Source organism: Corvus brachyrhynchos, unplaced genomic scaffold (assembly GCF_000691975.1).
Source record: "Corvus brachyrhynchos isolate BGI_N302 unplaced genomic scaffold, ASM69197v1 scaffold223, whole genome shotgun sequence".
Taxonomy (NCBI): Eukaryota; Metazoa; Chordata; class Aves; order Passeriformes; family Corvidae; genus Corvus; species Corvus brachyrhynchos.
Window position 1 is genome coordinate 936867 of NW_008237174.1, and position 10514 is coordinate 947380.

At 38.0% G+C, this 10514-nt stretch overlaps 1 protein-coding gene across 2 annotated transcripts in view; it reads left to right on the plus strand.

Moving 5' to 3' along the window:
* The window catches only part of UGGT1 (UDP-glucose glycoprotein glucosyltransferase 1), a 41666-nt gene that overhangs the window by 6249 nt on the left and 24903 nt on the right, over positions 1 to 10514 (plus strand). For both annotated transcript variants that reach the window (XM_008629538.2, XM_017728787.1), the window contains exons 6-16: positions 842 to 1016; positions 2330 to 2426; positions 3015 to 3093; positions 3294 to 3394; positions 4210 to 4309; positions 5417 to 5477; positions 7061 to 7152; positions 7861 to 8011; positions 8134 to 8253; positions 9374 to 9459; positions 9877 to 10012. In XM_008629538.2, coding sequence (XP_008627760.1) covers positions 842 to 1016; positions 2330 to 2426; positions 3015 to 3093; positions 3294 to 3394; positions 4210 to 4309; positions 5417 to 5477; positions 7061 to 7152; positions 7861 to 8011; positions 8134 to 8253; positions 9374 to 9459; positions 9877 to 10012 — 1198 coding nt within the window. The remainder of the gene's footprint in view (positions 1 to 841; positions 1017 to 2329; positions 2427 to 3014; positions 3094 to 3293; positions 3395 to 4209; positions 4310 to 5416; positions 5478 to 7060; positions 7153 to 7860; positions 8012 to 8133; positions 8254 to 9373; positions 9460 to 9876; positions 10013 to 10514) is intronic.

Genomic DNA, 10514 nt, shown 5'->3' on the forward strand with positions numbered 1-10514 from the left:
AACAAATTTTTATGAGTGGCTGAAAGCATGAACAGTATTTTTTTCTCTGTGTAGTTTTCTCAGCATTGACAAAGAAAACCATTACAATATATTTAAAATTCAGATTTCTCTACAAGAACAGAACTTGATTGTAACTGCTAATAACAAAAAGAAGGTATAAAATACAATACTTATTAAAAAAAACCCAATAAAACCAACCCAAATCCTTACATTTCAGTTTGTTTTCATAATATGAAAACATTTTTATATTCAATCTGATTTTTTTGTAGTCTTGGTAATTTAGTTCTTTTAAGCATAAGGAGTTTTTTGTCAGTGTGCAGACATATGGCATCTATAGCTCACATGGGATATTTTAAGTATTTCATTGCACTTTAGACAAAATGTAAACAAAGTAGCTGAAAATAGGCTTCTCATTCACCTTCTTGTTTGTATACTAAGCCAAGGACCAGGTTCAAATGAATTGGCACATCTGTTCTGTCAGCCTTTTAAATTTTTCATACAGAATTTATGAATTCTGTATATATATATACAGAATTTCTCTCCGTGGGGAGAGAAAGTTACTTGGAAATTTAAGGGAAGGTGTTCATTTTTCAAATTAGGATCATATTAGATTCAAAATAGCTCTTAGTCACTTGTTTCCTTTTCATGTGTTCATTTTGCACAAAGCTTTTGTCAGCGTGCATCAAGTGCTGCCAGCCTTGATATAATTTGTGGGCATGGCTTGACGTATGTATTCAGTGAAAAAGGAGCAGTGATTAAACAGGGGAAGAAATGTGCATCATGCATGGAGTGAGGAGATGCTGTGAGTCACACTGTGCCATTCTTCACTGTCTCCTCTTAGGCCAAAGCCATTTCTGTTCAAGGGGGACCACAAGTACCCAGCATCAAACCCTGAAAGTCCTGTGGTCATACTTTATGCTGAGATTGGCTCAGAGGAGTTCTACAGAAACCACAGGAGCCTTGTTTCAAAGGCTGAGGCAGGAGAAATCACTTATGTCCTCAGACACTACATTGCTGTAAGTATATTTGGGCATTGTAACAGAGGTATTTGAAACAGAGTAACTGGCCTTGGTTTTCAAAGAGAAAACGGACCCAGCTTTGTTCCCTTTAAATTGACATTTGCCTGCTGTCATTGTTCATTTACTTGGAATACTCAGAGTTTTGCTTTTTTGTTGCATGTAGCTGAGTAATACAGAATATTTTAAATCTCCTGATTGTTTAAATAAGATTGTTTGATTTCACAAATCCAGACTTAAATTTCAGATTAATTAGAGACTTTAATGTAAAAAAAAAAAGTGTTTCTCTACCCATATTAGATCATAGGAAATAGATCTTTCACAGTCAGGCCACTTAGTTACTTTAGTTACTTGATATAAAAAGCAAGGATTAAGGTACCATTTTCAAATTAAAGGCAATGTTTCTGTAGCAATTTTTTTACAGAACCACTTACCATTCCTAGTGCAATTTATCCTGGTTTCCATCTTCCTCCACAAAATTGTCCATGGCCACTGGATTAGTATTTAAAACTACATTTCAAAAGCTATGAAAAATTGGAGTTCTTTGATTTGTTACCTGAATATTACTAACTATTGCCAAAACCTGCAGTGTAGCAGTCAGGCTTGAATGTGGGGCAAAAAAAAAAAAAAAAAGGGGCATCAGCTGGTTCACTTCTAATACTGTACTTTCAATAAAATACAGTCATACATTGCCTACAGCACTTTCCTTTTATAAGAGGAAGTAGTTGTTTATCAGTGTTGGGAGGAGTACTTACATTCAAAATTCAGTGTATTACACTTTAGATCTTGGTACTGTTATGTGACCCCTATATGCTTCAGAATACTTTTAGAAAGTGATCATGTTCCTCTCATTAAAGGCAGAAGTAATTATGCACCTGTCTTTTGTCATTATTTTATTTCTTGTCATTCTCTGTGGTAACTCTTCAGTGAATGTGTCATTTTTGAACTTCACAGCTGAAGTTCCTTTCCACCCTCTATGTGATTTGATGATAGGAGTCTGTCTCCCTCTGCCTTGCTCACACACTGAATCCTGAAAACATTGTTTTGTGTTCCTCTTTACTTTGTGGATTTTGATGGTATTTTGGTTCATAGAGATAATTCCTGCTTGCTGAACTTCAAGAAGTGTGTTGAAATACAGTAGGAAATAATTTTATTAGAGTATGTTACTGCAGAGTCACTCACTGTGTTTGTTTCTTATTACTAGTTGTGTCTGAAATACCAGACTGAGATTTCTTAGCTTTGGGAAGTGGCAGCTTTTAATCTGTGGATCAAAACAAAGATGGCAATATCACACTGTTGGCTTTTCCTTACAGAATCCCAGCAAAGAAAAGGTTTACCTCTCTGGCTATGGCGTAGAACTGGCTATTAAAAGTACAGAATATAAGGCCAAGGATGATACCCAGGTGAAAGGTGAATTATTATTTTAAGTATTTTAATGTGAACATTTTAATTTTGCCAAGGTAATTTTATATTTGTTTTGCTGTGGATGTCTGAATTGCAGATATTTTTCTTTCCTGAGCTCTGAAATCCCCTCTGGGAGCATATTCCTGATGAAGCATATCTTTGCCATGGCACTTGTCTTTTGTCCTTGTGAAATGCTGGAGTCATGGCCCTGGACTAGATCTTAGTAATAGCACCACTAATGCAGCTGATTTTTTACCAGATAGCCAGCTTCTCTGCAGGTGTAAAGCAGTTTCTCTACTTTAATTTGCTTTAACTGAGCCATCCTCAGAGCAGAATGTGTTCCCTGTTCCTGAGGTTTTTTTTTTGGGAAGACAGAACATAGAATTCTGCACGGTTTTTTTTGCCTTTGCTGCTTTTATAGAGCTCTGATCTCTGTTCTACAAACTCCCATGCATCTGCCAAAACTATTTTGATGGTGTAATCTGTGTGTATACTTTTTCTTTGTGTGTGCACATTCACATACAAAACCCAGGTTTTCCTGCTTTTCTCTTTGTGACTAGCTTGGTGCTAGTGGTGTTCTCTGTGTGTTCACAGGCACAGATGTGAATGCTACAGTCATAGATGAAAATGACCCTATTGATGAAGTGCAAGGATTTCTCTTTGGAAAACTAAGGTAAAGCTCAGCTGGACTTTGTCATATCAAAAAACCTTTTGCAGAAATGCCAGTGTTCTGCTTTGTTATTATTTTTTACATGTCTGAGTTTGCTGTATGTGTTAGCAGCCTACCTTTTTAATGTGGTAGTTTCTTTTAAATTAGCAGCAGACTTTCTTATAGGAAACCACAGAAGTTGTTTGATCCTTGTATCCTTTTAGGCAGCTGTATCCTGATTTGTCAGAAGAGCTGAAAGAGCTCAGAAAACACCTCGTGGAAAGTACCAATGAAATGGCACCTTTGAAAGTATGGCAGCTACAAGGTAATCTGGATAAAGGCTTTCAGTTATGGTCTACAAAAACTCAGTGTAAATTATGTTTTCTGGTGTTCTACACAATCAAGGTTGTTAGTGGTTGTGTACAGTTGACAGAGTTTGACTGTAAATTCCTGCATTCAGTTTCACTTGGAAAAGGCTTGTGTTTCTATAGTGCCTTTTTTTGTGGAGTCCTGTTGAAATAGCTTTTAGGATTGTTTCACAGGACTTCTGACATGAGGATTGTTTTCTATATTGTGAAGTACAGTAAGCTACTTGCTCTTAAACTGACTGCTTGTATGGTCTGCTGAATGCAGAAAAGGAAGGAATGTAAAGTTTCTTTCTGTGAGCACATTTTTGATGTGAAATATTGAGATTTCTCAAGACCGAGGAAAACTGTATTTCAAAATCAATTACATGCCAATCTGGCCTCATTCCCTGGAAAACATCTGTAAAGGCCTGTGAAAAGGCTTTTCATCCTCTCAAAAAGAGTAATTCTAAAGGCTGAATGTAGAATCTACCTATATCCAGTGGAAGGGCAGATCCTCCCACCTCAGCCAGAGAAAAAAGAGTGCTGGTCTGGACTCACTGAAGCAACCTGTAGGCAGCATACACTGGTTCAGTTGGAAAGGGTTGCTTACTTCAAGGCAACACACAGAAGCTGAATACGAAGAGGATGAGTTTAGAAGAAGTATCTATAGGTGCAGATAGAAAGTGAATTTTCTTAGGCAACAGGCAAAAAAGTTGAAAGCTAAAGTTAAGATGTCTCTGCATTGCCTTGTTTTCAGTTTTGACTTCTTGACTTCTGTTTTTTCACTTCTAAGATTTGAGTTTTCAAACTGCTGCTCGCATTTTGACTGCTCCTCCTGTGGATGCTCTGATGGTCATGAAAGATCTTAGTCAGAACTTTCCTACAAAGGCCAGGTAACTTTAATTTTGACTCCTAGAAAGTTTTATTACTCTCCTTTTCCTGAGCAGGACCTGAGACAAGCAGCATTGGTTGGGTTAATTCTGACTTTCATTTAGCTGGAAGCAAACACTGGGGAATGTTTATGCTGGGAAGTTCTTCAGCCTACGGTTACAAAGAGGATTTCATGGTGTTTTTCTTGGATGGCAGCTGATGTGGACTGGTAGAAAATTTGCCAGAACTGCCCATGCTGTTTTATTGTGAAATGAGTCTAAACCTGTTACATGAAGTCATCAAGAGTTTATTGGCTGGGTTTTCTGTTTGGTGGCCTTAACATTTATTTATTCACAGGGTCCCACTCTTCTTCTGGGCTCCACTTTGCCAGACAGCCCAGTCATTCTCATGTCAGAGGCTGATGTGCAATTCCACTGGTTTTTGCACTTTGTCAGTGACTGTCTTTAACATATTCAAATCAGTCTCAAAAAATTCAGTAATGATCTGGCATGGCCAGCCAGTCTAGAGATATATTTCTCTTGATAAATTCCATTGCCCGGATTGTGAAGATAATATCATAGAAACTCCTCCTTTTTGAGTAGGTGGAGATACACCTGAGATGAGAGTAAAAAGAATCTCATTTCTGGTCTTATTTCCCATTACCTGATGTTAAGGTGCTGTTTAGAGCTTCTTAAGGCAGGCATTGCATCTTACTGTGTTTTCAGTCTGATCTATGGGCTGTACTTGCCCACTCTGTGATGATGCAATCACTAGATTCAAAGTAAGGAAAGGAATGGGAGCCCACCACGAGGAGTGAAATCCCCTATTTTCTGTTGACAGCCTCCATCTTTACATTTTTGTCAGCTGCACACTTATATTATGGGTAATGTGAAATTAGACACTGGGCATTGGCATGTGGTTAACATTTTTGTGCTGCTGGATTATACAGTGTAAGAAAAATGCTGCATCCTACTATTTAATGGTATCACCAAGTGCAACTGCTTCTTGCTGCATCTCTTTACACTAGAAGATTTTCTTAATATGTAAGGTACAAAAGGTAGGATAAGTAGATATCTGTCCAGCAGATAAACAGGAAGATGATTCATAGCATGATGTTTTTATTTTTGTAGGGCCATAACAAAAACAGTTGTTTCTTCGGAACTCAGAGCAGAAATTGAAGAGAACCAAAAGGTAATGTGCCCAGAAAGTAACACAGTGCCTTTGCACTTATGTTTACATGTTGCTCAAGAATATGACCCAGTGTTTTCACACACAACTTTATAGTATGCATCTGGGAAGTGAAGAAGTGGTGGATTTTCAAACATGGATGTGGAACATAACTAAGCTTCTTTGCTCAAATATGAAAATACTTCTCTTGTTAGAAATTTATTGCTTGAAAAGCAGCTATATTAAAAATCTTGGTACAGTTTTAAGGATGCAGAAGAAAATTATTTCTCATTATCCAATTTGACATGATGTTTAGATATCTGTATGTATCAGTGATCAGGATCAGGAAGTCACAGAATAAATTCAAAACCTGCTGTGGCTTTAGAATGATCCATACTGTGTGGAGGAAATGGTTCCAGTGTCGGTGCTTTGAGAGTGAAACTAGTGAAGGGATAGAATTTACAAGCTAAGTCTAGATGTGCTTTGAAACAGCATCTTAAACCCCCCCCCTCCCAGGTCATGAGAGGCCTCTGGAGGTCACTGAGTAGGCTCTGTATTTGCAGAAGTGTTTCAGACAGCTCAGTTCTGTACTTGGCATTAGCAGAGCACTGAAAAAACCAACAACCACTTGGGAATTTTGTACAGGCTTTTGTACAGAACTTTGTGCAATTAAAATATGCCAGGTAGTGTGGTCTGGATGGAGTGCAAAACAAAAATTTTAAGATAGTAATGAAAAAAAGTCAAACAGCAGGGTTTGCTATATGAGCTACATTGCTCTATTCACACATTTCAGTCTCATTTGGTATTGTTAGAAAAAAGACCCTGTATGTTAAGTACACATGTATTGTTTAGACATCTAATCAGTGATATTTGGTGAGTCTAGTAGTAAATGCAGAGCTACTTACAAGTCCCCTGAGACTCCTGTTCTGAGAGAGAAATGCCTTGCTGTTCAGTAGTGCTAAAATCAGAAGAGAAAGGATGGGGTTTGACACCCTTGTCCCATGTGGTTCTGGAAGGGACAAAGTATAGGATGGAAGTCCAAGCTAAAGCTACCTGGTGGCCTTTCTGTTATGTGTTAGATCAGACTCTGGCCCACAAGTAAACCCATGATTTTGTGGATTGATTTTTATTCAGAGAATACCTGGGCCACTAGATCCAGACCAGGCTATATCTAACCCTGCCCTTCAGAGCTGTTCTTTGCACTCCTCACTTCGTGTGGGTGTTATATGCTAGTTAAGTTCACTGCTACTATTATGAGTTTACTATGTAGTTATCCACAGAAAGATACAATTTAACAGTCAGCTTTTCTTTGGGAGCCTATTTAATACAAAAATGTAGATTTTTTTCTGATTAGAAGCTACTTTCCTGTTCTTGGTACTTCAAGTGGTACTTTTGTAATCCTCTGTTTGCTTTGCTCACAGTCTTCATGATGGTAGTTTTGTAAAATATCCAAGTACAATGTTTCTCCTTCACTGTTCATCATGCCTCTAAATAGAACTTTGTAACTGGTACTGCAAGACTAGATGTGTTGGAAAAAAACACGTTAAACTCTTTAATAGTATTTTCTGTGCAGAGCACTCTTCTAATGGCTTCCTGCTTCTTTTTAGTATTTCAAAGGAACATTAGGATTGCAACCAGGAGATTCTGCCCTGTTCATCAATGGACTACTTATTGATTTAGACACTCAGGACATATTTAGGTACGAATGTTTTGTTTTTCACAATAATTGTATCCTGTTTAGAAACTTGCATCCTGTTTGTGCATGAATGATAAAGTTATTTAGGCAGTTTTGAACCTGCTTCATAATCTAGACTAGGTTTGATTGGTAAGTACTGTAAAAAGCAAATCATGGTTCCTTGTCCTATTCAAGTGCATTTCCAACAAAAAAATCTAATGTGGAAAGTGGAATACCCTTGAAGATTGGAATGGGAAGTCACCTTTGTGCTGTTCTTTTGACCTGTGCTGTGACTAGCAAGATTTTGGTCTCTCAGACTGTCAGCATCCAGATTTATTCTGAAGACAGCAGACTGATTCTCAAAGGATAAACCACTGTAAATTTTTCATCTGGGAACCACCCTGTATCTTTGTCAAGATGTGTTTCAATAATACAGAATTGAAATTACACACACACACACACACACACACACATATATATCTATATATATAGATAGATAGATATAAAAAATGGATTAGTTATCCTGATTTAAAGTAGTTTTCCCTAGAAATATTAATTGAATAGATTTAAGTTATCTCAAGTTTCTTATGACAATAAGAAACAGATGATAAATAAGAACTGATGCCCGGACATGACAGACTTGTTTGTACCTTTCATCTGTTAACCCTTAGGGTAAGAACAAGTTATTTGCTGTGGCATTAAAATTTAACCCCAGTTTGCTTTTCCTTGCAGCTTGATCGATGTGCTTCGCAATGAAGCCCGTGTTATGGAGGGCCTGCACAGCTTAGGGATTGAGGGGCTTTCCTTACACAATGTTCTCAAGTTGAATATCCAGCCTTCAGATTCTGACTATGCTGTGGACATCAGAAGTCCTGCAATTTTAGTGAGTATGAAATTGTTTCTTAATTATACAGTTCTCAATATAGTGTCTGATTGGGAAATATTTTTGTCTCAGACCAGAGCAGGAGGATTGTCAATCACTTAAATGCCTTTACTTTTTCTTAGTGGATCAACAATCTTGAAGTTGATAGTCGGTATAATTCCTGGCCCTCCAGTGTGCAAGAACTGCTGCGTCCCACATTTCCTGGTGTGATCAGACAAATTAGAAAAAACTTCCATAATTTTGTAAGTAATAATCTGACTAGATGAAATGTGCATTTTGTTTTCTCAAGAGCAGGAACATCAGCTTTTGCAGCTTACCTCACATACACACTGGATTCCCTGTCACTTAAATAGCTTGAGAGAGAGGATGCTTTTCTAACAGGTTTTGTTCTCCTCATATTAGTAAGTTATGGCTGAGATTCAGAGATTACTGAGCATGATTCTCTGGCTTCTATTAGATGCCAGCAGTTGTTTTGTCAATGGACAAAATTATCATCTGATAAATAACAATTTGGTGTGTTGCAACTTTGTCATAATACCTGAAGTTGGTTACTGAAATCTGTCAAATTTGTTAACTGTTGTCTTCTTAGCAGAGGTAAGATCAACTACAGTTGTTTCAGTTAGAAAGCATTCATGCACCAAGAGTTGAATAAATGCTCAACAGCTTAGTTCTAGGTGTCCTTTTAGTCTGTAGGTAAATTACTTAAACTTAGATCTGATGAAGAGTTTGCAAATTGTGCACTGTAACCCTTATCATGTGGCAAAGTGGCCTTATGGAAAAAAAAGAACTCTGATTAGGGGAAAATAGGGACTTGAACCATCTGAACCTGTGGGAGCATTGATGTGTTACCTTTTTCTCTGGAATGCAATACTTTTAACAGAGATTTTTAAATTATAAGACAACAGTTGCATGAATGAAGGGGCCTACATGCAGTCTGAACGGCCCAGTTCTGTCTGGGTTGGGACAGCAGAGAACATCTTGGCAACACTGGCTCTCCAGGACACTGAGCAGAGCAAGTGTTGCTCAGTTCTGACAAATGCCTGTCTCCCAGGCATGTGGGAGTGGGTGGATCTGTGTGCAGGCAGAGGCAGGAGCCAGTGCCAGGCTATACTGAGGTAAAGGTATCATGTAAGGAGTCCTGTCTCCTCTGGTTAAAGGAGTTGCTTAGACTGGGCACTGTAGATCATGGACTTAGACACTTTGGAAGAAGCTTTTTATGTAATGAGTCTCATCTCCCTGGCAGCATATAAAGTAGGCCTGATGCTAATTCTGCACTGAGACATAAATAAAGTGATCTTTGATCAAAACCCCTTCTTGAATTCTTAAGGGAATGGAAACTTCTCACTTGCTATTTGTGTACAGGTGCTGATAGTAGATCCTACTCATGAGACCACAGCAGAACTACTGAATGTGGCAGAAATGTTCTTTGGTAACCACATCCCGCTGAGGTAATTGCTGTGTTTTAATGTTTGGGGTTTTTTACATCAGTTTTATTCATGTGACTTCTGCAGTTGTAAAATTTTCATTTCTAGGACACAGCAGAAATGTTACATGCCTTGTATTCGAAGGATGTGTATATTTTTTGAATATAACTTTCTCTACTAGCAAAACAGAGTTCAGTTTCTGTAACAGTCCAAAAGAAATTTAAAGCTTTGGATGAGAGAAGGGTGAAAAGCAAGATTCTGATGGACTTGTTACAGATTATATGTCCTAAATTTGATTCCTGGCCGCTCTGCTCAACGTGTTCCCAGGCTATTCTAGTAAAAGCCTGTGTCTAAGATGATGATCATAGCCAGCAGTTGTATGAAGAGTCAATTCTTCATTAGTGTAATAGATTGATAACCTGAGAATTTGTGTGATTGCAGGATAGGACTGGTCTTTGTAGTTAATGACTCAGAGGATGTTGATGGACTTCAGGATCCTGGTGTTGCCCTCCTTAGGACATACAATTATGTGGCACAAGAAATGGACAACAATTATGCTTTTCAGACTGTCATGTCTGTAAGTATTAATTTAAAAGAGAAATGAGTGTTTTAGTATTTTCCATGTATGTAAGGTGATGTTAATGGGCTAATATGTAGATGATGGAAGGAATTGTTCTTTGGCTTGGTTAGTATGCAGAGTATCTCCAAATACTGGTGCCACAGATTACATGTGTCCTTGTAATGTGCTTCTGACCTAACTTTGACAAGTGAGACTGGGTTTCCTTGTGACACTTAACACTTTGGCACGTTTTTCTGGTCCTGTCCCTTTGCTCATTCTGTCTGTGAGTTCTGAGCTGCACCATCCCTTCACTGTTATAATTTGGTTTGAACTGTTCCAGCTGCATACCTTTGCCACATTAAAGGGCAATACAGGTGCTGGTAAATTGATTTCACCTGTGGCTTGATACTTGTGCAGATTGGCAAGCTGGGGCATACTGTGACATTAAATTGGTGGTTACTTAAAGACAGTTACTTTTATTCTTTTTATTTTGGGTATGTATTTGTAGCTCAAAGTAAAA